The sequence below is a fragment of the Bubalus bubalis genome, chromosome 22 (genome assembly GCF_019923935.1).
Source record: "Bubalus bubalis isolate 160015118507 breed Murrah chromosome 22, NDDB_SH_1, whole genome shotgun sequence".
In the NCBI taxonomy this organism is placed as follows: domain Eukaryota; kingdom Metazoa; phylum Chordata; class Mammalia; order Artiodactyla; family Bovidae; genus Bubalus; species Bubalus bubalis.
In genome coordinates, this window is record NC_059178.1 from 12,943,603 (window position 1) to 12,971,407 (window position 27,805).

Consider the following 27,805-nt stretch of genomic DNA (forward strand, 5'->3'; position numbering starts at 1 on the left):
TATTCTTGCCTGGAGAATCCCGTGGACAGAGGAGCCTGGTGGGCTACAGTCCGTGGGGTCACAAAGAGTTGGACACGACTGAACAGCTAACACTAACACTTATAAACCTAAGTACAGAGAAAATAGCTCTTCCCCCAACCCCACCTGCCATCACAACTCCTTCCAAACAATATTCATCCATAAGAATCCTAACCCCTTAGCACAATTGTCCTCCCAGTTCTATATTAATAAAAGGGTTTAGGGTTTCATGGATGGCTCTGAAAAACCTTCCTTGTTTGTCACGTCTAGGGCATGTTGGTGGGGAATGGCTGTAGGAGAACTGGTGAAGTTGTAGAGATGTACATACCATGGGCTTTGGCTCCAGGAAGTCTGGGTCCTCACCTGGCTCCACTACCAACCTGATATATAATTCTAGGCCTGTGGCTGAACCTCACTAAGCCTTGGTTTTGTAACAAAGAGATAATAGTGGCTGCCCTGCTCACCTTCTGTTATGAGTCTCTAAATAAGGGATGCATGTTCAAATCTTTTGAAAATTACAAAAGGGTTCCTCAGATATCATGTATATTCATTCAAATCAAGATCTAGAAGTGGGGGCTTTTCGAAGTTCAGCACAGAAAGGGCACTGGTATTTGAACAAGATAATTCAAGAAGGAACAAGGATGGCATTAATTACATCTTGGCATCTGCTGTGTGCTGGAATCCCCTCCCATCTTCCTACACAGAAGAGATTTTGCCAATCATATCCAGCAATTGGTCACCATTCTGTCCCCAAGACGTATGACACTGCTGATGATCAAAGATGTCACTCTGAAGGAGGATGCATGTCAACTACGAAGAAATAGGTAGAAACCACTTGAAGCCTCAGGGTCTTACATCCAACTCTTACATCCTATAGCCCCTCAGTGTCCCTTGTGCATAGCCATGGATCATCTAAACTGGAAGGGAGTCTAGACATCCCAAACCCATTAGGCTTCAAATGAGGAGAGGGTCTGCAGAAATTTACTAAGGTGTCTACTCCTACTAAGTTCCTTCAGTCGTGTCTGACTCTGTGTGACCCCATAGATGGCAGCCCACCAGGCTTCCCTGTCCCTGAGATTCTCAAGGCAAGAACACTGAAGTGGGTTGCCATTTCCTTCTCCACCTCACCTGTCTACTGCCACCTGCCAACTGTCAGTGCTTAGCAAGTATTTGTCCAATCAAAAAATGAGCAATGAAAAAAATAAGAAAGCCAATGATATGTGCTTTAGAGAGGAAGTTGGGGAGCAGGACGGAGTAAAATATAACTGGGACATATTACCAGTTACCCACTGAACCACAAGAGTTAGAGTTTCTGCACCTCCCAGACCTACTCTCCCCTCCCTGGGTGAACAAGGTCCCAGGTCCTGACACCAGCCTGCTCCCAGCAGAAAGACCTCTCACTCAAGTCAGGTGAGGCCAGGCAGTGGACAGCCTTCCACATAGAGGCGCTCAGAGCCCATGACCCTTGTCAGGTGAAGCACAGGCTCATGCTGTCACTGAGAAACCAGCCTGGTGGGCGCAGAGGTCGGGCGGCGGCCCTTTGCTCAAGGACCTGGAGGGAGGGCAGTCCTAGAGCAGCAGTGGGGTCAGCAGGCATGGCGGTGGCGCTCCCCTCTGGCGAGAAGTCCCAGCCTTCGCGGGAGGCACAGAGCCGCCCCGCGAGCGGGCTCTTCCCAGTGCTCCAGGGACAGGGTCAAGCCGGGTCCTCCCATCAGGTGGCTCCTCCGCTGTAACGTCCCTCCACGGGCTTGGAAGTCGGGTGGGTGGGGGGCCCTGCAGGCACCCTCAGAGATGCTCCATGGTTGGACTGAAAGGAACCACGTGGGGGCGGAGTTGTTAGTTGGCTTTGCGGCTATGCACCTCTGCTTACCACAAGACCAAGCTTTATTCCACTCCTCTCTGCCTGTTTTACCTTCTTCCCTTTCAGAACAAATGGAGAGAATCCTGAGTGCTCTTTCCTCCCCCTCCCCCAAAAAGCCACAGAATCAATTTGAGAAACACCACATCAGGGCCTACTCTGCGTTCCTCGCTCCCTACACCTCAGTGCTGACACCTGCATATTTAGCAAAATAATCACCTTCAGCATGCACGTATATGCACGCGCGCACACACGCACACACACGCAACCGCAGGGAAAACCACCAAGTCCTCTTTGCTTTGCTCTAAAAACACAGGAGAGCCTGCAGCATGACAGGAAGTGGACAGAGTCAAGAGATCTAGGTTCTAAATCTCAGCTACACTAACGCACGATGGAGCCTCTCGGAGCCTCAGTCTCCTTTTTTGTGAACAGATGAACAGCATTCGTAGCTGGAGAGAGACTACTGAAGGTGTAACACAAGTCCAGAGATGTCACCACTTCCTGGTGCTAATTTATTACTGGGGATCCTGTTGTTTTCTATTCCTTTGAGGGCAAAGGAAAGGACAACTTGTTTTCTCAAAGAGATATTTTAAGAGAATTATGGCATTCTCAACTGTTAGGAAGTTCTGGAGTGGGAAAAAAAGTATGTCAGAATAGCAATCCTTCCTGGGTGTGCAATTTACATGGCTGTTCCAAGAATCAGTGAAATTAAAATGTGTGGAAGCACTTGGAAAGGTATAAATTTAAATATAGACATGAAGAATTAAAATTATTATCATAGCAGAAAATCTTGTAAGCCTACTCTAGACTGAGTCTCTTAATTAAATGAGCAGTTTTCAGGATGCCACAAGTGCTGTGATCTCCAAGTGTCGGGTCACGTTGATGCTTCTGAACAGAAGACAGAGCAGCCAGGATGTAGCTCAACCCTCAGGGCTGGCAGACAGCTAATCACAGGGGCAACCCAGCATGGGTGCAGCTGCTTGATAATTGATACCAAGATCAAGGCGAGGTGACTCATCTGAGCAAGTGGAACCTCCACGCTCAAGAAAGAACACAGGCTTTCGAGTAAACCAACTGCTTCAAATTCTCACTCTGTTGTCACCAACTGAGGGACTTGAAAAGAGTGACCTAACCTCCCTGAGTCTCAGGTCCCCCAGCTGTCCACAAGGTTAACAGCACCAGCATCATGGACTTGATCAAAGTAAATGAGATGCTGTATGGAAGCACAAACGCAGGGTGGGCGCATGTACATGCTGGGTAGCATTGTTATTTAGTACCTCTGACTGGACCAGGGGTTGGGACCTGGGGGCAGGGGTGGGGGTCTCCCTCCTGCTCAGCAGGCATTTAGGCTCAGAGGGTGTGTGACTGAGGCCCCTTCTGAATGGACCCGCTGCTTCATACTACAGGATCAGCCTTCCTCAATTCTGAAATGATGAGACTCCAGCACGGGGCAAGAGGGACACCGAAGCAAGATGACCCCTTTGTCTGATTCAGCGATGTGCACATTGAACATTCTTGCTTCTCAGAAAAGGAAAAAGTTGGACTTCCCTGGTGGTCCAGTGATTAGAACTCCATGCTTCCAATGCAGGGGTCACAGGCTTGATCCCTGGTTGGGAAACTAAGATCCCATATGCCTCACGGCCAGAAAAGAGAAAGGGGGAGGGTTGCCTACTTAAATCCACTCACACCAACCTGGGTCCCAGAAAATCTTAAAAGGGGAGCAAGCCTTGTGCTTCTCCCTTACTCCACCTAACTCCCCACTCCACCCTGCTGCCCAGAAGGCAACCAGGAGCCCTGGAACTTCCCACAGCCCCGGTCACTACACAGAAATTCAATCTAAGATGGGAACATTGGGTACCAAGCTTGGGGACTTAGTCACTGAAAGACCTCATTCCAGCAGGACCATGGCTGTTGACACCCACAGGGTGAAGCAGAACAAGAGGCAAAGGGACATTCACAGTATCCAACATCCTGTCACACTGATTCATATATGCCCTTCGAGCAGAAGGTCGGCCTCATAAAGGAAGGGACATCATCTGCTTTTGTTGGCTTCTATGTCCCAAGTGCCCAGATGCATGTCCAGCCTGGGGGCCCGTCAACAGGCACTGCATGAACCACTGAGCACATCCTGCTTACCTGGTTTCATTTTTCATTCTCCAGCCATCCAGACACTTGTGAAACCAGAGCTCTTGGCCAGGCGATATAAGGGTGTTCTCAAGATCTTCTGCACAAAAAGTCAATCTAGAAGGAAAAAGAAACCACTGATGTAGCCAAAACTCCAGGGGTAGGGACACAGCTGTGCATCAGCTATACGGTGCTTTCTGGATCCAAGGCAGATGGAGTAAGAAGAAAAGAGTAGCTTTCATCTCGCGCATCCTGACTCAAGACCCTTCAAAACTCCCCACCGCTGCTACAAGCACACCAAAAGGGTCTCACTTTGATGTCTCCCATGATTCGGCTCATGCAGCCTTTAATCACACCCCTTCCACCTTCTTCCCTCTGTCTGTCCAAATGGCCACCTGCCTTCCAAGACATAGCCTCTCTGAAGCCTCCCTGACTGCTCGAGACCTTACTAAGCTAACCCTCTGATGACTTCCCAGTTTAATGAATTGGCACATCCTTGTATAAATGTCATTTTTGTTACTGTCATTACTTCCTATGGCACAGAGTTAATAGCAAAGGTGTTATCTCATTTAACACATTATATCGTGCCTTGAATAGCTGTGGATTCCCGTATCAGTAGGGGACTATAAACTCCTTGAGTGAAGGAACTCAAGGTCCCTCCAGCATGGTGTCCAGAAATACCCACTGACAAGCATAACTGGAACTCAGCTGTGAGTCAATAGAAAAGATTCAGGAAGTAGACAACAAAGATCACAGGAAGAATCAGTAGTCTTAAAACTATTTCAGCTATAACGTACAGCCCAACTTCCAGCCCACCAGCCTTGGTGATGTGTGGTCAGCGTGACCCCATGGCCTGTAAATCTGACCATGATACTTACCAGTAGGACAAAAGTCACATTCTGAACAGTCTTCCAAACTTTTACCAGGAAACCCAAACAGCCCATAAACACCCATTACACTCAATCAGAAAATACAAATAAAAACAGCAGCAAGTGACCAAGTCACACCCAAAGGAATGGCAAGAATATCCACCAAAGGAGGGGGAAAAAGAGAACTTTTACTCATTGACTGAGATGAAAAATTAGTCCAAGGACTTTGGAAAGGGATTAATATCCAGTCCAGTTGGTAAATACATATACTATAACCCAGTGATTTAACATGCCCCCAAGAAGCCCATGGGCTTCCCAGGTAGCTCAGCTTGTAAAGAATCCGCCTACAATGCAGGATACCCAGGTTTGATTCCTGAGCCAGGAAGATCCCCTGGAGGAGGGATAGGCTACCCTCTCCAGTATTCTTGGGCTTCCCTGGTGGCTTAGACAGTTAAGAATCTCCCTGCTATGCAGGAGACCTGGGTTTGATCCCTGGGTTGGGACGATCCACTGGAGAAGGGAAAGGCTACCCACGCCAAGGCAGGAGCTGCAGGAGACACGGGTTTGATCCCTGGGTTGGGAAAATCCCCTGGAGAAGGAAAGGGTAACCCATTCCGGTATTCTTGCCTGAAGAATCCCCATGGACAGAGGAGTCTGGAGGGCTATAGTCCCTGGAGTCGCAGAGTTAGACATGACTAACTAAGCACAGGAAGCCCTGACACATGTGCACAAGGAAAACATCCCAGGATGGTCACCTCAGCACTACTTATGACTGCAAGAAAGTAACAACAACGTAAATATTCAGCAGAACAATGGTGAAACCATTGTTTGTTCAATGATGGCTTGCATACAGGAGTTAAACATGAATGATGCTCAGTCCCTCAGTCATGTTTGACTCTTGGCGACCCCATGGACTGTAGGCTGCCAGGCTCCTCTGTCCATGAGATTTTTTAGACAAGAATACCGGAATAGGTTACCCTTTCCTTCTCCAGGGGATCTTCCCAACCCAGGGATCAAACCCGTGTCTCCTGCAGCTCCTGCCTTGGCAGGCAGATTCTTTACCACTGAGCTACCTGGGAAGCCTAAACATGAATAGATGGGATCGATATGTGTTGTATAAATTTCATAAACTATGTTGAATGGAGAAAAGCAACTTTGAAAGGAATATCCACTCATGTAAACTCATGCAAAACAATTCTACAGGTTGTGCATGGATATAAGCAGAAGTAGGGAAAGTATAAACATCATGAAGAGGGAAACACTAACACGTGTTAATGTTGGAAGATTAGTACAGTTGGTTTGAAAGGGCAGGAGTCAGGCAGCAGAGGGGCTTCTGATTCATCTGTAATGTTTTACTTTTTAAAATCTCATATCTGAAACCAATATGGAAAATGGTTCACATTTGTTAAGGCTCGGTGGTTTATTAGATTTGCTTCCATCTTTCAGGACTTCCCTGATGGTCCAGGGGTTAAGACTCCACGTTTCTACTACATGGGGCACAGGTTCAATCCTTGGTGGAGGAACTAACATCCCGCATGCTGTGCAATGTGGCCAAAAAAGAAAGTACCAAAAATAAAAAATGATCACCTTTCAGCTGCCACACATCGGCACAGGCTGCAGTTTCAAGCATCAAGAGACGGAGAAAGACAAACGATTATCTAGACCACAGCCTTTGTGTGAATAGTTCCTCTCAGCGGGCACCCACCCCTACCACACCCCAGTGCCCAGGTCTCTAGACCAGAATCACTCAGATGAGTGACTCCCTCCACCCCTGCATGACCAAGATGCAATGTAGGTGACGGATGGAAACGAGACACTTGAAGAACTGTACTGGAGAAAACACCAGAAGAGGTACAGAATGTAGAGCCTGCTTCCCATTGACCCAAGGCTGGCAGTGACCTCCCAGAAGCTGGCTGAAGGGTCTGGCCAAGGAAACCCTCCTCTCTTGACAAATGTCCTCCAGGTTTCCTGGCTCCCACTTAGCCAGAAGCTGCTCAGAGAGTCAAGGCATGTTTCAGGGGCTGATTTAGGCGTGGATTTCTCATGTTAGGCTTGGTTAACAGACATGGGGAAACTACCAGCTGCCATAGCACAGAGGAATCTCTGTTCCTTGATGTTAGGGCCCCACCCACGTCCCGGAGTCAGAGCTTCCCAAGGAGGGGTAGAATGCTCTGAAGATAGATGTCAGGGAAGCTAGGACCCCCACAGACCTCATGCAACTTCTGTTTGTACAGACCCCGGAGCAAACAGATTAACAAACAGCACTCCTGGTCCAGTGATTAAGAATCTGTGCTTCCACTGCAAGGGCAGGGGTTTGATCCCTGGTTGGGAAACTAAGATCCCACATGCTACCTCGTGCAGCCAGAAAAAAAGTAATTGAACTCGTACCAGGGCATATTAACCAATATTAAAACAAAACAAGGCAGCTCTCCTAAAGCGCCCTGTCCAGGAGAAGCCCCCTTCCTCCAGGCCAGCACAGGAATTGGCAAATGGAACAAGGGCTGGGTTCCAGCCTCCACTTGCCCACCCCTCTCAGCCCAGGGCCTGTGACCAGGGCACAAGCTGCACAAATTGATCTGGGATTCAGTCTTCCTTGCAAAGCATTTGTGGTTTTGCCCACGTGCTTTGGATAGGAAAAGATGGAAGGTGCATGCTTGCAGGAGGAGATGACAACCCCCTCCAGTATTCTTGCCCGGAGAATGCCATGGACAGAGGAGCCTGGTAGGCTACGGCCCATAGGGTCACAAAGAGTCAGACACAACTGAAGCGGCTTAGCACACCCTTGGCACACGCACTGAGCCAAGGAAAGGATTTGAAGAGGCACACGCCCTCTGCTGACCATGGACACGGGACAGGAAAAGGGTCATGAGGAACTTACCTCTGCTGGGTTTCCCCAGACTTGACCCGGATGCGTCTGATATGCAGCTCCTGCTTGGAGCCATGGGACTGAGTCAGGTAGCTGCGAAGCTCCTTCCACAGGTTGTACCAGGACTGAGACTTGCCCTCCCATGTGAGTTTGATCTTCAGGAGGTCTCCCAAGTCCTCCTCGGTGTAGACCAGGAAGGTGTTGGTGGCATTCAGCCCGATCTGCTCCACCCTGTAAAGGGAGAGGAAAGCTGGTCTCCATCCCCTACCACCTGGAGACTGCAGCAGCGTGTGAGGTGACGCAGTGACAGCCCTTGCCCCTCACGGATGGGAGAGAAATGCGCAAGAGCCCCTCTTGCTACACGCTCCACGTCCCAGCAGCAGGACCGGCATGGAAGCTCAGCTGTGCTCCACACGAGCAGAGAGCTAACACCACGCACAGCACCCCAGCTTCCTATCCAGTGGTCAGGAACCTGAGCATCTCACCATGTAGGCGACTTCCTTGTGAGGGGACAGGACCAGGAAAGAACAGAAACGAGAAAAGTGCAAAGAAGTCACATCCCCATTCAGTGACATCTCATCCCCTCAGCCCATGGGCATCCATCTCCCCGCCTCCGGAACTCCCAGCCCCTCCTGTCTGCCCCTCTCACTCAGCACCTAGGGGAGCCTGCCTCTCCCCATCTGTGTGCATGAGTGTGTGCACACAAGTCTGGACCCCCTGCTCAGCCCCCAGCCTTGAGAGCAAGTACTCTGATTGCATTCCTTGGCAATCCCAGCATTACTCAGCAGGGCACTTTGCACCTTACAAGTGCTCAACAGGTCCACACTGATTACCATGTGCCCCTCCCACAGATAATGGGAAACGGGCCACGGATGACATGTTTCAGGTTCCAAATTTCCTAAAGCCTCGGGAATCAGGTGTTGTCTGAATGAAACAGCAGTTTCTGCCCAGCTGATCCAGCAGATTCTCACACTGCTGATTCATCCCAGGAGCTTCCCTCCCAGAAATGTTGTGAGCCCAGGGCTCCCAGGAGAGTGTGAAGCAGGAGGGAGGAACCACCCAGCACCTCCCCGGCATGCAGACTCGCTCCCCTGCAAGTGCTCACATGCCCCTGTGCACTCTCTCCGACTTGTTCTCTGTCCTGCACCCAGCAAAGAAAACCCATGACTTACATTTCCAAAGGCAGAACCTGGGAGTCTGCGTTGGTGCCATAAAGGGTGATATAAAAGGTGGGCTCTGTTTCTCCCATGTTTTTGTAGCTGAAGACATGGATTTTCATCTGATAATGGTAAACTTCAGAGATAGCAGAACAAAGACATTTGTGAGCCTCGCTCGTCATCTTAGGACACCCTGACCCAAAGTGAGTCAACCACCACAGTGAGTTTTTAGGGACTGACATCCTTTTGGTCCAGCCCAACCTCTAACCTCCCTCTGACTTCATTCTCTCCAGTGGCCTAAGAGGTCACTGCAGTATAGAAGAAGGAGCCCTCTGTGATGACCTGGAGGGGTGGGATGGAGGGGGCTGGAGGGAGGCTCAAGAGGGAGATATATAAGTATATCCTGCCTTGAATAGAATATTCAAGTATATAAGTATATACATATATATATACTTATAGCTGATTCACTGACACATATGGTAAAACAATTATCTCTCCAATTAAAAATTTTAATAAAAGGAAGAAGGAGACCTGAACTTGGAGTTTGGGAGAACTTTGGGGGACTCTGACCTCAATACTTTTGAGCTATGTGACCTTGAATAAAGGAACAAGGTATTAACCTCTTGAACCTCAATTTCCTTATATGTAATATAATACCCACAAAACTTTTGGTTTTATAACATGTTATAAAAATGTAAGATATCATTTCAATTCCCTGTTGGGCGTATCTCTGATCATTTTGATAATCAAATGAGAAAACAAATATGAAAAGCTAAATGCAAGATAGAATTTTTAAGTTATTGATATTGCGATCATAGAGTGATAATTCACAACACCAAAGAAGCCCCCATCATTTACTTTCAAATATTTAACTTTCCTAGGGCGTGCACAATATAATCTGGTTTGCAATGATGTGATCAAACTGCAGGAATGTGCCTGTTATACAGCATGGTATTTGGAAGTAGGAAAAGGTCCTTTTTCAGGGCAAGGTGGGCAGGGATGAAGGTTACCTCTGAAAGGCATGCCCGCCCGGGTTTTTAGGTACATTTTGCTGTTCCTCTTGTTCCTTGTTTTCTTGGCATTGTAGCCGATGCTATTACAACGGTTCTTCCTGCAACTGAGACAGATTCCCTTTTTGAAGCGGTTGGAGTCTGTGCACTGGAACGCAAAGCTCGGCTTGTCCTGATTCACCAGGGAGTCGACAAAAAGATGTACTGCCCGCTCATGCTCACATTTCAGCACCTCTGCAATGGCTGGGAGAGAAGGAGACGGAGACCGTCAGGACAGAGCTGCTCCTCGGTGATTTGCCTGCTCCATCAGTAAGGACTCACACATCAGTTATCACTATTTTTCATGTCACTATTCGTATGCTTGTTTGTGTCATTCTTAACACATGCTGTGCTCTCTTTAGAACTGAAAGCTAGTCCTGCCACTGAACTGCTTGCCCTCCAGGTAGGAAGACCGCACCAATACACACAAAGCAATAAAGAGCAAGGGAGTACGCAGGACAAGCACTAAACAGGGTGATGGAGATCAGTTGTGCAGGAGGAGTCACTAAGTCCTGACAGAACTGTGTGGTCACAAAATACTGGAAATGGATCTGATGCTAAACATCATCTAGTCCAGGGATCAGCAAACTACACCTTGCAGGCTGGTCCATTTGTAGTAAAGTCTTATTGGAACACAGCCACACTCGTTCATTTGCCTGTTGTCTCTGGCTACTTGTACCATGCTATGGCAGCGGAGCAGAGTTTTGAAACAAAGAGACTGATGGCTTGCAAAGCTGAAGATACTTACTAACTGACTCTCTAAGAAAATGTTTGCCAACCTCATTCTAGTTCTTTCAATTAGAGATGATGACCCACAGGCCCTTAAAGCTGAAGTCATTTGCTCAGGGTCACAGAGCCAATTGGTTACAAAGTTAGGAGCATAATTTGAATTTTTCTGACCCAGAGTAATTATTATTTCTTGAAACCAGAGGCTAAAGCCAATAGTTCTAGTAAATCCTGGGACCTTCAGAAACATTTGGTAACACTTCCCCTTTCCTTCCTTATTAACATCACTAGACTTAAAAAATGCCATCATCTGATCACTTGAGGCAGGGCTGCACTCTCCTTGCATAAACTCCCAAGCCCCGCAGGACCCCTTGGATGTTACACAACACCCTGGGAGAGGGCAACCTAAGACTGAGTGACAGAGTGGGGCATACAAAGAGCAGAGCATCAGAGTAGAGAGAGCCAACTGGGGTCAAGACTTAGAAATCCTAAAAGACTGAGGATGCAAGGCAGTGAGCAAATGAGAAACCCAGCCCATCAGTTTCAGCAGCAAATTCAGTTTTGCCCAAGACTGCTGGGAATAGGCTTAGGCATTCAGGAAGGCAGACTTGTTAGTGAGTGAGGAAGTGTCTTGATTTTACTTCTTTAAAATGTTACAAAAAATTAAATTACGGTGCATCCATGCTAAAGAATATTATACAACCTTTAAAAAGGAAAAAGGTAAATAGATCTATGTACTCTGATGTCTAAGAACGTCCACAATGTATATTAGGACTGAAAAAACAAAGCTGCAGGACAATGTTATTTTGAAAAGTACCACACGTGTGCACGTGCGCGCACACACACACACACAAATAAATCTTCAAAGCAAAAGGCCTGGAAGGATACACACAAAATATCTATATTGGCTACCTCTGGAGAATAAAAATAAGAGTGGGTGTGGGAAATGAGGGGGTATTTTTACTTCTTGCTTTAGGCAATTCTATAATGCTTGATTTTTTTCCCAACAAAAATGTATTCCTTCTGCTATAAAAAGAATAACAATAATAACTATGACCTCAAAGCATAAGACAGCAGACCAGAGACCACAGGAAGACTGCTGCAGGATGATGAACTGTAGGATAAACAGTGTTGAGGGGCCACTGTGGGGAGAAGTGGGAATAACGAAATGAATATTGTTGGGAACAATAATAGCTCAGGCTGATTCAGGAGGAGATGCAATAATTGAGTCAAAAGAAAAAATAAGGAACTTACTTCCATATGCAATCGACCCCAAAACATCATTGAGTCCACAGCCTGGCTGGAAGTCACCCCCGTTGGGGTAGATGTCGATGTGACCCACTGGCATCTGAATGCCGATGCTCAAGCCAAAGGAGCGCGTGTAGGTGTGCAGGACATCCACAAAGTCTGCGTCGTCAGGGGACAGCCTCTTGTGGATGTCCACCCCTTCAAACAAGGGCCCAGCAGGATCCAAACCTACAGCAGAAGGGGGAGCCAAGATGGGCCGTGTCAGGGGCGCTGAGACCCAGTGGACAGCTGAGTCTGCAAGCGCAGAATGAAGACGTCCACACTGTGGGAATCCTGCACGGTGTGGTGGCTGCTGTATAGGAATGCTGGCTTTCTTCTCAAGACTCCACCTGACTCAATAAACTGGTCATGAGGTTCAACCGACATGTGGATCCAAGGAGCCACAGACTGTCGGAACTGAAGCAGTTCTAGAAAGAACTTGGGCTGGCTGAAACTAAGCCATTCCTCCCATTTACTCTGCCACTGGGAGCCTTCCACAGCCTTGATCTTAGCCAAAGTTTGACAGAATAACCGAACTACCTATATCTTCGAGAGGGAAGACTCAGTCTCCCCAAACTGAGCTATCTGCATCTGGACTTCTTCTTCCTCTTCTGTTAGTTATGAGTCAGGCCCAGGAGTGGAATGGCAAGAGTCGGCGCACCAGAAATACTGAGCATCTGCAGGCTTCCAGAATTCCTCTCTTCTGCAGGCACAAGCAGAAAACCCTTTGCCTGCAACCCTTCTGTATCAAACAAACAAGCAACACTGCAGAGAGCCCTGGTTCTCACATTTAAAACAGCACAAATATCCATGGGGAGCTTCTTACAAATTCAGGTTCCACTGTGTAACTATGAAAAACTCTGGAAGGACACACAAGTCCCAGATTTCCTGTGTGTATGTGTGTTGGGAGAGAGAGTAGGGCAGGTAACCATGAAGACAGTGGCAACAACAGAGACAATTTCACCGTCTTTTATAATATCTGGGAACCACATGACTATAAAGGGTTTCCCAGGTGGTGCTATGCCAATGCAGGAGATGTAAGAGACGTGGGTTCGATCCCTGGGTTCGGAAGATCTCCTGGAGGAGGGCACAGCAACCCACTCCAGTATTCTTGCCTGGAGAGTGCCAATGACAGAGGAGCCTGGCGGCCACAGTCTGTAGGGTTGCAAAGAGTCAGACATGATTGAGGTGACTTAGCACATACGCACATGAGTATAAAACCTATTCCAAAATAGAATTTGCAAAGCATAAAATGCAGATTCCCTGACCTCCAAGAGATTCTGATTGGTAGGTCTGGTGTGGAACCAGAAAGAAAGGCTTATTCCCCAGGTGATCCTGGTGTAGAACCAGAAAGAAAGGCTTATTCCCCAGGTGATCCTAAAACTAAGTGGTCTGTGGACCAGATTTTGGAAAAAAACTTCTCCCGTGCTTCAGTACTATCTAGAAAATGAAATCTGAATGTCTTAATTCATATAGTTCATGTGCGATATTAAGAGATTAAGTGCTTGTCAGTGTAAACACTAGCTACTATTACCAAGTAATTATGGGAGCGGAATTCATCCCAGCTAGAAGGTTCTTTGTTTGCCCTATACACAGAGAGAGAGAGAGAGAGAGAGGACCTAGAGAAAGCGAAGAAAAGATTGTGTGCCATTGGGAAAGGTTTGTTTAGTCTAGAACAATGGTTCTCAACTGGGAGGGGTTTTGCTCCCAAGGGGACCCCTGGCAACATTTGGCCATGTCTGGAGGCATCTTTGGTTGTCACAATTGAGAAAAGGGCGAGAAGAAGCTGCTGGCATCTAGTGAGTACAGGCCAAGGATGCCGATAAACACCCTATAATACACAGGTCAGCTCCCACACAAGCACTGTCTGGCCCCAAACGTGAACAGTGCTGAGGCTCAGAAGCCTGGATCTAGAAACAGCAAGGTAGGGAGGAAAACGAGCAAGAATAGAGCTGTGAAAGCAGGAGATGGGTAAGAGAACCCTGTTCCCCAGACCCCAGCGCACTGGAACCGGGACGCATGTAGTGAGGCTTGTGGAGGGTGATTTTAGGAGAAAAGAAAGGCAGAGCTGTTGTTCAGAGTGGAGAGCAAACCTGTGGAACTCACTACTCATTAGAACTGGTAATAACTGAAACTCTACATAGTTTCCAAGAGCAGTTTAGAAAAATGTATGAATGACAGAGGCAGAAAGAGAGCCCAGGCTGCCTGGGGGCTCCCCTCTAGCACAGGACCTAAAAGAAAGACGGCACAAAAGCAGTGGCCTCCCTGAGAGGCCCTCGATGACTCTTTTTAGCAACTGAGCAGACCCAGTACTGACACAGGTGGCCTCTCCCTGCCTCTCACCATGTGCCCTGAAGAAAAAAAAGGAAGAGAAGCATTTTGCTTTGCAGCCAATAAGAGGGGGGCTCTTGCATCAGTGAACAAAAGTCTCCACCAGACAGTCAGCGCCATGGAAACCAAGCTGGGCCAGAGGAATGTCGCTGGCTGACAGGGCTTCTCGAAAGGCCGGCTGGCTGGCAGGCTGAGCCTTCACCTCCCCAGGCTGACCCTGCCTGATACGTAGCCAAGGCCCACAAACCCCACAGGAAATTTGCACAATTTATTTAACTAGGAAGGAGAGGGTGAATGCATCCAGTCCAGAAAGAGAGCATGGAGAAGCACCCCTCCTTCCATTCAGTCAGACTCCCCCAAAGGTGTCCTGTCCAGCAAACGGAATACACACCTGCATGCATATGCACACACACTCTTGTGCACACACATAACAGCCAGGAAAGCCTCTGCCTCCTGGCCTGGCAGGAAACCGTCACAGCTCCTGTTTCCCTCCCAGCAGGAGACCAGCAGCATGGCCCAGTGGTGAGGTGCAGGTCCAACGGCCTGGGTCTGGACCCAGCTCTGCTATCAGGGTGTTAAATACCGGGCCCGTGATTTAAGCCCTGAGTCCTAGTCTCCATCTGTAAAATGAAGCCCAAAGAATTCTTTGGCCTGGATGCTGTATGCTTACAGATGGCACAAAGTACCGGTCGCACACTGAGTACTTGACATTAGGTCTATCTAGCCCGCAGCCTGCAGGGTGGACACTTAGTTCTTGAATGAACAAATCTGCTTGCTTCTTTCTTTATAAGTAATGAAATGCAAGTACAATTAGAAACATATGACCCCTTCCCTAGTGGATCAGGGAATTCCCTCAGAAGCCTAAGAGGGTAAAACTCCAGCAGACCCCAAGTACACAGATCTCTGATCTAAGCAAGACTGGGGTTCAGGTACCCTCTGCAGGCCCAGGCTAAGGACCCCTACTGGCCTCTGCGCAGCGGCCTCCCTGGCCTCTGGACTCCACACAAGCTGCCATCTCTGGTCCTCTTGCCAGTCAGGACCGCCCGGTTCCCAGGCCCATGGGAAGTCTGAGGGGTGAGGAGAAGGCACAGGCCTCCCCCATCAGACACGCACGGCAACATGCGTCAGGTCAGCCAAACGCCCCTGAGGTGCTGCCTGGCAACTGGACAGAGGCCACTCCTTCTTGTCATGTTTGCCCCGGGGCCCCGCTCCGCAGAGAGTCTGCAGAGAAGGGGCCGCGTTCTGGACAAGCTGGCCCCCACACTCCCCGCAGATGGCCCAGAGCACTGATCAGCATTCTGCCCGAGAAGCCCGCATCTCAGCAGCTCCCACCCAGACAGGCAGGGGGAAGGAACCGGAAGGCTCCAACAAGCCCCATCCCACTTCAGATTCAGATACAGGGAGAGGGAGGATCTGCCGTCTGTCTCCGTTGCCAAGGACACTGGCCCTGGCGCCCTGGCAGGGGCTGTGTATGCTGCCTTTGCGCACAGCCGGCCCGGCTCTGCAATACCCGGCCTCTCCTGGGGGCGAGGAGGAGGAGCGCAGACAATAGAACCCAGAGACACTCGAGGCCCATGGGCTTTGCTCCAGCCAGGGGTTACTGAGTAGTCACGTGTGTCCACACTGCCCGTTGGACAGTGCAGGCCCAGCTGACTTGATAATCAAAAGTGAAGCTCCCAAGTTATGCTGGATCAAACAGTTGGATCGAAAGGAGTATGTGTGTGTGTGTGTGTGTGTGTGTGTGCACGCGCGCGCACTCATTAGACTTAAGCCCGGGGACAATGATTTGAGGAGGGCAACTAAACCTCACAAATGTGACTGCACCAGGTCTTCATTGCAGCATGCAAGATCTGGTTCCCTGACCAGGGATCGAACCCATGCCCCCTGCATGGGGTTCAGTCTTAGCCACTGGACCACCAGGGAAGTCCCTCTATATAGTTTCAAATCTACCCCGCTGGCTTGTTGAAACTCTACCTTTACTCAACTTTCTTTAGCTAAGGACTCCCTTCTACCTGAGTCCTGTTTCAAAATGAATATACATTACCAGGAAGGAAATGATTAACTCTTTCCTTCTGGGTGACCAGTTGGGCCCTTAACGTGTTGGAGGTGTGCGCAAAGCAGGGAGGGAAAATTAGCAAAAGAATGCTGGCAGGATGACAAAAATTCAGGGCAACAAATTTGCCTCTGACTTTCTAGAGGAAAGCTTCCTAGAGGAAGCTCTGTGTTTGTTTCAGGGGCTCCTGAATGGGAAAGAGTCCTTCCCACTTTTCCCAATCACTAGATGATGTAAATATTTAAATCAAACTCTCACATCAGAAGATCACCAATTCTACCTATAGAGTGTGTATCTCTCTAAATAAACTCACTTTCACTTTAAAAAAAAAAATCAATAAGATGGAAAATTCAACTTTCTATTGCCAACCTGGATACCACTATCAGAAAGGTGTCTTTAAGGACAAAGTTTAACCACATATTTTAAACAGGTCATTATCACTAATAAACTGGAGAAGGCAATGGCACCCCACTCCAGTACTTTTGCTTGGAAAATCCCATGGACGGAGGAGCCTGTTAGGCTGCAGTCCATGGGGTCGCTAAGAGTCGGACACGACTGAGCGACTTCACTTTCACTTTTCACTTTGATGCATTGGAGAAGGAAATGGCAGCCCACTCCAGTGTTCTTGCCTGGAGAATCCCAGGGATGGGGGAGCCTGGTGGGCTGCTGTCTATGGGGTCGCACAGAGTCGGACACGACTGAAGTGACTTAGCATAGCATCACTAATAAGTAACACCAACCAAATACTAGAAAGAGGCTGTTGGTGAACGAAATAGAAGTCGGAGGCAGAATTCAAACCACAACCCGCACTACTCATTCCTTCCCTTGAGCTCCTGGAGCATGACAGCAGACTGAAAGTGAGCGCCAGAAGCTTGCAGGCCAGGCTTTAACCACAGGGCTGCCCTTGAGTCTCTTTAGTTGTCTGGGTGCTTCCTCACCTTTTGCACTAAACCAGTGGTTTTCCAAGTATGCTCCCTGGTGCTCGGGGACCCAGAGATTCCTCCCGAGAAGGGGGAGGCTCAAATAACAAACTTAACACTAACCACAGATACCCAGCTTTAACCAGAACATCCTTCCATCTGCTTCATATATTGAAGTCCTGCACAAGTTGTTTTCCAAGAGCTCTGGGAGGGAGCCCCGGGAGCAGCCCTGAGAGAAGGAGCCACGCTTACCCGTGATTCTGCCCACCGTGCCTTTCACGAAGTTGCCCGCGTACCCGGCCACGTGAGCTCCGAGGCTGTAGCCAATCAAGTGAACATTCCTAAGAGAAAAGTCCTCCTTACCCTGCAGAAAGTCACAGAAGGGAAGAAGTGAGGAGCGTGGTCCTGAGCCCACAGGTGGCCAGGAATTCAACCACTCAGTCATGTCAGGGAGGGGACAGGGAGCCCCGAGGTGGCTGGTAGTGCTGGCAGGGCAACATGGATGGGACACAGCCAGGAAAAGGGAAGTGGAAAGGGCTTGGTGGCACTTCAGTCACCCCGCACCGGGGACAGGGTGTAGGCTGCGACCAGAAGCTGCATACCTGAACGTGAAAGTGAAAGTCGTTCAGTCGTGTCAGACTCTTTGTGACCCCATGGCCTATACAGTCCATGGAATGCTCCAGGCCAGAATACTGGAGTCGGTAGCCTTTCCCTTCTCCAGGGGATCTTAACAACCCAGGGATCGAACCCAGGTCTCCCACATTGCAGGCAGATTAACAGCTGAGCCACAAGGGAAGCCCAAGAATACGGGATTGAGTAGCCTATCACTTCTCCATCAGATCTTCCCAACCCAGGAATCAAACTGGGGTCTCCTGCACTGCAGGCAGATTCTTTACCAACTGAGCTATGAGGGCCCTTCCCCTACACGTTTCTAGCAGTGTCTGAGCTGGGGAGGGGTAGCAGTGCAGAGGTCAAAGCCACCGGACGCACTGGAGACCAAGTGCCAGACACGGTCTGCAGCAGGGTGCTCCCTGCCCATTCACTTAGGCCCAGGAGCTGCCCACCTCCTCGTCGCCAGCCTGTCTGGGATCCCAGAGTCGAAGCATCAGACCTTGACAGGGAAGGCACTCAGTGATGAGGGTGAGGGCGGATTTGACCCCATGGCTCAGGAACCAAGCTCAACTAAGCAACCTAGGCAGAGGACTGAGGACTGTGTGAGAATCCTGACCAGAATTTTACCATAATTCATCAGATTTATGGGCTTCTAAAGGAAGGTCAGGTTAGAATTGCCCAGATAATTGAGTCACTCTGCCAGTGTACCCCTGCCTCCCATTAAGTCCACTGAGCCTGGGCAAATCATTAACCTATAAAAGTAAGTGTAAGACCTCAAGATCTGTTTTCCCCATATGTTTTATGCAAGGCATTAGGCTGCATTTGTTTGAACCAACCCTCCCCACCCTCAGCCCAGCCACCCTTCAGAATAAGAGCAGACATCAGTAGGTATTTAAGATTACACGCTTTGGGGCTTCCCTGGTGGCTCAATGGTAAAGAATCCACCTGCCAGTGCAGGAGACACAGGTTCCATCCCTGATCTGGGAAGATCCCGCATGCCTTGGAGCCACTAAGCCCATGTGCCACAGCTACTGAGCCTGTGCTCTAGAGTCTGGGAACTGCAGCTACTGAGCCCATGTGCTGCAACTGCTGAAACCTGACACTCTGTCCATGGGATTTCCCAGGTGATAAAACTGGAGTGGGTAGTCATTTCTTCCTCAGAGGGATCTTCCCCACCCAGGGATTGAACCCACGTCTGCTGCCTTGCAGGCAGATTCTTTACCACTGAGCCATCAGGGAAGCCCTCACAGGAGAAGCCACCACAATAAGAAGCCTGTGCACCGCAACTGGAGACTGGCCCCTGCTCGCTGCAACTAGAGAAAGCATGTGCAGCGATGAAGACCCAGCACAGCCGAAATTAATTAATTTTAAAAAATGTTTTAAAGATTACAAGCTTCTGAAGGCATCAGCAAGTAATGACCCAGATGGCAAATTTTCTTCCTGCAAGTAAAGTAACAGGAAAAATCCAGAAATGAATCAATAATTAGAAAGCTTTCTAAAAGTTCCAGCTTCCAAAATATTTCAAGTGATACTTAATTCAGTAAAAATTTGAATCTCAAAGATATTCTCGGTTCACTGTAATAATCTGATCTTTGTTTCCTAAAAGGGTTCGGATTCAAGATCCTTCTCAGAAAAGGAGATGATTCCCTTCAGTCCCATTGTTACCTGAAGCCAGTCGAGCATCTGTGCGATGCTGTGTCCCACACCCCTTGTGTTATTGACCGCATCTACGTAAAGCTGGTGAGCCAGTGGGAGCCAGTCCACCACCACGACATTGGCTCCTTTCTCTCTTGTCTGCAGGGCTGACACCAGTTTGTACAGCCAGTTTTCAAACATGCCACTCATCTGCAGAGAAAACAGGACTTTAAAAAAAAAAATTTCTGGGTTTGAAAAATACCAGTGAATACGGAATTCAGTTCCGTGACCCTCTCCCACAGCCATGGAACATTCACATTGGTCCCCCAGGCCAACACTTGCCCATGAGCGGGGCCAGCCACAGTCAGGACTGCTATGTGGGCGAGTGTCTTCCATTGCCCTTGATGATGTCTCCAGTTTTTCCCATCGAAAATGTCCGAGCTGGTGTCCTGTGTTGCTGCCCCACTGACCAATAGGGCTGCTAGGAGATACATGCTGGTGGCCATGCCGACCTGAGGTTAGCCCTGTCACGGTCAGGCAAGTAAGTGACCTGGTCCAGCATTCAAAAGCAGCTGAGAAGGGTTGCCCTGGAGAATTGGTTTCTTTCTCAGAGATGCAAGGAGATTCTGTCTCTTAGGCAAATGCCGAGTTAACAAATGACCCCTTCCCACAACCCATCTCTGCCATCCCTCTTGACCCTAGAGGAGGGAAGATCTGTTGCTGGAATCCCAAATTAGAACTCAGAGCACATTTTCCCACAGAAACAAAGTGTAAATGGTGACTAGGTCCAGTTGTAAACCTATCCATGAGTGCATTATTAGATAAATAGATTTCCTGTGCCTGGCCTGGGAACCCAAAGGCCATTTACAATCTTGCTTCTAAGGGAAACTGCTGTTCCAAGTTCCAAACAGATTACAAAAGAACTTTCTGGAATGCATTCGTCAGTTGCAAGCAGTTTGTATTTGCATTTTGACAGGGGGGCCTTTAAAAGATCCAAACGCATGATTCTAATCATAGGCTGTGAGGTGAGGATGGGCAGACAGGCCCTTAATGATCCCTTCCATTGCATTCGGTACATAGGTGCCTACATAACACCCCCTAGCCAGGCCTGACCCCAACAGTTGGTAATAGACCTAAAGACCCAGCAAGCATGTAACGGGTATGAATTTCTCATCATTAAGGGGAGGAACGTCCCCTCCCAATTAGCCCAGGCAGAAACCTGCTCACTTAACAGTGCCATTTTCCTACAGACTGCCGTTAGATGAATGGATAAATCCCTCGCTGGTCCAAAGCTTCTGAGGCCGAGCATTAAAGCCCTTTTTTTGTTGAAGTTTGTTATGGGCTTTTCGATGTGAATGGCTCAGCGAGGGCATAGAAAGACTCCAGTGCCTTTAAATGGAACCATCTCTATGCAAACAGGAGGGCACCGTGCCAACCAGGGCCGGCCAGCCAGGCCAGCTGGCTCCTCACAGACTCTCTGAGCCAGTCGACTTGCTTCAGTTCAGCTGAGCTCTCGCAAAGGGATGGCCCCCATGAGGCAGCGGTTGACCAATGTAATTAAGTGTAATTAGAGGGTCCCTTAAGAGCCAGTGGAGCTGGGCTACTGCCCTCAGGAGAGCCACTTTCTGAAAGCCCGCTGCGTGCCAGCATTAAATGCCACCCTGCTGGAGTCCAGATTGCCCCCTCAGCGAAGTGCCCGTTACATTCTTCACAGCTGTCTGAAATACAAGCAGCCCACAAGAAAAGAGGGGGAGAAAGAGCAGAATCTGGAAGCACCAGTATGCTTTTTAATTGACCAAAACAAAGGAGACCAAATCCCATGTAGAGCTGGAAAGCTACCTCCCCCCGGGCTCACCGTCCATCCGTGAATGATGAAAAAGGTTTTGGCTGTCATGTTGAAGCCACAGTCCTCTAAGGGCTGGCTGTGGCCAAGGGAGAGATCGCATCCTTCATCCTCTGGGTCCTCTGAGGTGCGGAGGTTAAATCTCACAGGGGGTTTGGCAGCAGTCGGTACCACCCTGGATTTGTCGAACTCATCTGGGGAGAAAGGACAGAGCGTGCAGGTAACTAGCAGGCCTGGGTGGTGAGAGATCTGGGGTCCAGTTCTAGTTCACTCTTGAGCAAATTACTTAACCCCTCTGGGTTTCAGCTTTTACATCTGCTGAATGTTTCCATCTCATCTCACAGAAGAGTTGCAAAGGCACACCTCACCAATATTTAAGTGTTAATTAGTCACTTGTATCAACTACTGTAGGGCTTCCTACTGTGGCCCAGAGGGTCTCCACAATGCAGGAGACCAGGGTTCCATCCCTGGGTTGAGAAAAGCCTCTGGAGGAGGGCATGGCAACCCACTCTAATATTCTTGCCTGGAGAATCCAATGGACAGAGGAGCCTGGCCAGCTCTAGTCCATGGGGTCGCAAAGAGTCAGACAGGACTGAGTGACTAACACACACAAACACACACATCAATGACTGTGAATCTGAAGTAAATAAGTCTCCCTTACCTTTCTTCCTTCTTTCTAATCCAAATGAGCTCTCTTTCCTTCCCTCAAGTTACTAATTTCAGAGAACGGGTCCTCAAGTCTTCTCTTGAAATGCTTGGGACCACTTGCATTACTGGAGAAGGAAATGGCAACCCTTTCCAGTATTCTTGCTTGGAAAATCCCATGGACAGAGGAGCCTGGTGGGCTACAGTCCATGGGGTCTCAAAGAGTCAGACATGACTGGGCAACTACACTTTCACACAGACTTGCATTTCAGAATTCAGAAATTTTCAGATTTTAAACAGGTATTATGATGTGTGTATATATATATATATAGACACACACACGCACACACACACACTATATATATATATATATTATATATATATATATATATTATATATATATAATACACATGGTATGGGGCATTCCTCATTCATCAAACACACCAATAACATTTCTGTAAGGAAATACATGACTACTCATACTCAAGGGTGAAAAAAAAGAAAAAGAAAAAGATTTTAAAGACCATCTTGTTGGTTCAGGTCAGTTTTGGATGCCAATTGTGTAAGAATTCAGGTTAGATAAGGCCAGGTCTTGCTGCCAAACAAGTTACCAGACAAATTTTTCAGTTTTGAAAGATTTTGGAATTGGAGGTAAAGAACTTTGACCTTTTAAACACTGGGCTTCCCTACCGCTCCCATGTCAATTCTGGCACTTACCCCAAACACCTCATGCACCCTCAGTGCTTCTTGCAGTACCAGACAGGTGCCAGACACTTTTTTTACCTTATTAAATAAATTATCGAAGCCAGAGAGATGCTCGTAAGAGCAGCAAATCCTCTCCTTTCAGCTCCACCGTGTACACACACACACACAGCACTATCTAGGAGATGGCCCTACTTCAAAATACAGCCCATGTTACTGATGGTCCCAAGACCTTTTAACACTAGGTACTGCAAATTTGGAAAACTCAGCAGTGGCCACAGGACTGGAAAAGGCCAGTTTTCATTCCAATCCCAAAGAAAGGCAATTCCAAAGAATGCTCAAGCTACCGCACAACTGCACTCATCTCACACGCTAGTGAAGTAATGTTCAAAATTCTCCAAGCCAGGCTTCAGCAATATGTGAACCGTGAACTTCCTGATGTTCAAGTTGGTTTTAGAAAAGGCAGAGGAACCAGAGATCAAATTGCCAACATCCGCTGGATCATAGAAAAAGCAAGAGAGTTCCAGAAAAACATCTATTTCTGCTTTATTGACTATGCCAAAGCCTTTGACTGTGTGGATCACAAGAAACTGTGGAAAATTCTGAAAGAGATGGGAATACCAGACCACCTGACCTGCCTCTTGAGAAATTTGTATGCAGGTCAGGAAGCAACAGTTAGAACTGGACATGGAACAACAGACTGGTTCCAAATAGGAAAAGGAGTTCGTCAAGGCTGTATATTGTCACCCTGTTTATTTCACTTATATGCAGAGTACATCATGAGAAAAGCTGGACTGGAAGAAACACAAACTGGAATCAAGATTGCTGGGAGAAATATCAATAACCTCAGATATGCAGATGACACCACCCTTATGGCAGAAAGTGAAGAGGAACTCAAAAGCCTCTTGATGAAAATGAAAGAGGAGAGTGAAAAAGTTGGCTTAAAGCTCAACATTCAGAAAACGAAGATCATGGTATCCGGTCCCACCACTTCATGGGAAATAGATGGGGAAACAGTGTCAGACTTTATTTTTCTGGGCTCCAAAATCACTACAGATGGTGACTGCAGCCATGAAATTAAAAGACGCTTACTCCTTGGAAGGAAGGTTATGACCAACCTAGATAGCATATTCAAAAGCAGAGACATTACTTTGCCAACAAAGGTTCGTCTAGTCAAGGCTATGGTTTTTCCTGTGGTAATGTATGGATGTGAGAGTTGGACTGTGAAGAAGGCTGAGCGCTGAAGAATTGATGCTTTTGAACTGTGGTGTTGGAGAAGACTCTTGAGAGTCCCTTGGACTGCAAGGAGATCCAACCAGTCCATTCTGAAGGAGATCAGCCCTGGGATTTCCTTGGAAGGAATGATGCTAAAGCTGAAAGTCCGGTACTTTGGCCACCTCATGCAAAGAGTTGACTCATTGGAAAAGTCTCTGATGCTGGGAGGGATTGGGGGCAGGAGGAGAAGGGAGGACAGAGGATGAGATGGCTGGATAGCATCACTGACTCGATGGACGTGAGTCTGAGTGAACTCCGGGAGTTGGTGATGGACAGGGAGGCCTGGCGTGCTGCAATTCATGGGGTAGCAAAGAGTCGGACATGACTGAGCGACTGATCTGATCTGATCTGATCTGATTGTCATCATTAGGGCTTCCCAGGTGGCACTAATTGTAAAGAGCTCACCAGTCAATGTAGAAGATAAGGGTTCGATCCCAGGGTCAAGAAGATCCCTTGGAGGAGAAACCCACTCCAATGTTCTTGCCTGGAGAATCCCAGGGACAGAGGAGCCTGGTGGGCTGCCATCTATGGGGTCGCACAGAGTCGGATACGACTGAAGCGATTTAGCAGCAGCAGCAGCAGCAGCAGCCCTGTTCTAATCATCTAGGATACCACCCCTGATAACAGGCTAGGAAATTAGACAAACTGTCCAGTCACCCAGAAATCAAGAGAAAATGGACCAAATGACCATACCAGGAGCTTAATTATCCCAGAGTTAAAAAGGAAGAAAAAAAACACAAACAAATGGAGTCATGGAAAGAGAGACTAGAGTGGTAGAGGGGTTGGTGGTGAAGAGGCCAAGGGGGAGGACAATGTACCAGATGTAAAAAGGATAAAGTTCCAGAAAATGCAACTAAATACGCATGAGCAGAACTCTGTCATTAATGAACAAAAGCCCCAACTGGCAGAAATTTGAACCATGGACATAATTCGTTCAAAATCTCCCAGTTTCCACCCAGATAGCCACTCATAAAGACCAGATGGGAAGTCTAGGGAAAAGGCAAAGAGGGTCTGCTGGCTTCCCAGCACTGACTTGTGGATAAACCCACATAAGGTGAACATAAAAGGTTCACTTTAGCACCTGGCTCTCTCTAACCCCACAGTTCTCTAGCTCATTTCTACTACTTCCAGCCCACGTCACTTCTGCCTCTGGGACTTCATAATTGTTCTTCATCCGATGTCCCCAAGCTCATCCTCTCCTCTCCTCCAGTTCCTTGCTCAGAAGTCAGCTCCTCAGTGAGGGAAGTCTGGTCACAGACTAATGCTACACCACCTTCTCCCTCCAGCCTTCTGTACCTTCCTCCTCTCCTTTATTTGCTCCATGACACTGAGCACTATTTCTATGTTTTAAGTAGTTGACTGGCTGTCTTCTCATCACTGAAATGCAAGATCCCTGGGGGTACGGGTTTACACCTGTTTTGTTCACTGCTGTATCCTCCTAAAAGCCTGTGTGCTCAGTTATGTCTGACTCTTTGGGATCCCATGGACTGTAGCCCACCAGGTTCCTCTGTCCGTGGGGTTTTCCAGGCAAGAATATTGGAGTGGATTATCATTTCCTCCTCCAGGGGATCTTCCTGATCTGGGATGGTACCCATGTCGCCTGTGGCTCCTGCATTGGCAGGGAGATTCTTTACCACTGTGCCACCTGGGAAGCCCCACTCCTAGAAGGGTTCCTGGCAAATAAAGACTTCTTTGAATGGAGGAAATAACCCCCAAATACTTAGAATCACAGAACATAGAAGTTGAAAGGAATGTTAGCATTTCACAGGAGAGGAACTAGAGATGAAACCTACTCTGGTTCAACTATACTAGAGTTGGGAACGTGTTAAGTCATTTTTCCATTCATTCAGATTAACCCTCCAGCTCATACATAAGCAACTTGGACCAACATTATTTGACCCAATCTTCAGTTCATTGAGTTGCAAAGAGTCGGACACAACTGAGCGACTGAACTGAACTGAACTGAACAACAGGATAGTAGAAGATGAGCTAATAGGATATGGTTCAGGGGTTCCCCACTCTCCTCTGCTTAACCGATTGACCTGGTACTCCTGTGGGGTGACCCTACCCTTGCTCCTCCAGGGCATGCTTCCTCCAATAGAAGAGACTGAAAAAGAAAAGCTGGCAGCTGGAAGGAAGACAGGTAGCCAGAGGAAGAGCAAAGGCTGGAAAGACTGTTGGGGAGGAAGAAGAGGAGGCTGGCAGCCTGGGGTTCTCTGCACAAATTACCCACCAAATCCTCCCCGAAAGCGCTCCTCAAACCAGAGCCAGCTACCCTGGCACCTTAAATTTCAAAGCATTTAGCCGAGATTAAAAAGAAGAGCGCCAGATGACAGAGCTCTTTCTAACAACCTTCTTGCCTCGAAAACCCGCAGGTTCAAAGAGGAGGGCAAGGTTAAAGAGCTGCTGGCAGCCAACTCTGCTGACTGGACAGCATCGATAAGAGTGCATATTAACGGCAAAGGGGTGGAGCCGGACCGAGCGCGGGCGAGCGCACCCGGCAGCCGGCCGGCTCTGGGATGCCCTGGTCAGAAGCGCCGAGGAACAAGTGAACTGCAAGACTAATTAGGAGGAGCGAGTGGACAGCGCAGGCGGAAAGCAAGGAGGATGCTGCAGGAAGAAGGGTGGGCAAGAGAGAGGGCACCTGGCCCAGAAAAGAAGTTGCGGGGGTGGTAATAAAATAAGTCCACGTTACCTTGCAGCCGTCCCTCTGGACCAAGGGGTGTGGGGTCTCTCATGGCAAAGCAACAATAGGCGCTCCACAGGCAGAGCTGAAGAATGGTGTTTCTCATCCTTACCACCTCCCCGCACCCCCTTCTCCAAAATGGGACTTTTAAAAAGACAAAAAACACCTCTCGAAGTTTCCAGCGGTCCAAGCCTGTAAGACCCCCAGTGGGAAGCCCTCTCTCCACCAGAGAGAGCGGTGGCCTTAGCTGAAGGTGGAGAAGGTGGAAAATGAAAACTCGGCTAAACTCAGCCGCGGGGTGGTGGGGGGAATGTGAAGGGTCTTGAACCAGAACCAGATCTGCCCTCTCTCGTGCCGCCTGCCCAGGAAGCCAGGGCTCGCCACTGTCATCCAGTGAGCTCCCGGCGAGGTACTTTTTAAAAGTATTGGGAGTCATCTGACCCATCGCCAGATGGTGATTTGCATAATTTATTCCCGTTCCCGGACTCTGATTGGTCACACCTTCGCTGACGCCAGAACCAAAGACTCCCCAAAGTTTGAATGCCCCAAAGTTTGAATGAAAGCGCCGCACACCCACCGCGTGGACACTTCGCAAGCGCAGGCTTGTTTCCTCCCCAGGCGGCTCCGGGGGCAGCCGCGCTGTCACCACCCTACTTTTTCCCAGTGTCCATTCCCGGACCCTAGATTCTCTACCACCCCCTGCAGCTCCAGGGGAGTCGTTGCCCGATAGCCCTGCTCCTCCGCGATCGCGATCCCTGGAGAAGGAAGGTTCTCCTCTCCAAGGCGCAAAGCCATCCGCGCGCACGCGCGCGCGCAATGCTCTCTCCTCGCCCCGGACCAACGGTCCGAATGGAGAAAAGACACCTGGTCACCCTGTGGTCCTTCTTTACTCCCTTTCCTGCTGCGAGCGAGGCCCGTGACAGGTGTAGACGGCGTGATCCAACAATAACCCTGCCGAGTTAAAAGGCTGCGGGCTCTAGCCTGGGTGTCAGAATCGCTCTGACCCTTCTTGAGTGCTCGCTTCGCCACTAGCTACAGAACTCAGAGCAAGCCACGCAACTTCCCCAAAGCCGTTCCTTCCTCCCCCGTACACCGGTGGTAACAGTTCCTGTCGGTTAGGGACGTTGCAGAAATTAAAAGATCCAGGAT

At 48.7% G+C, this 27,805-nt stretch overlaps 1 protein-coding gene across 1 annotated transcript; it reads right to left on the reverse strand.

Annotated features, from left to right (window-relative positions):
- Positions 1-600: 600 nt before the first annotated feature.
- LIPG (lipase G, endothelial type) lies at positions 601-27,116 on the reverse strand. Its single transcript, XM_006075237.4, has 10 exons — positions 26,666-27,116; positions 21,361-21,542; positions 19,536-19,715; positions 17,511-17,622; positions 11,922-12,143; positions 9,903-10,145; positions 8,908-9,028; positions 7,748-7,966; positions 4,013-4,117; positions 601-1,825 (listed from the first exon to the last, which is right to left on the reverse strand). The coding sequence occupies exons 1-10, from the start codon at positions 27,099-27,101 to the stop codon at positions 1,804-1,806; spliced, it is 1,842 nt and encodes a 613-aa protein (XP_006075299.4). The 5' UTR covers positions 27,102-27,116; the 3' UTR covers positions 601-1,803.
- Positions 27,117-27,805: the final 689 nt, after the last annotated feature.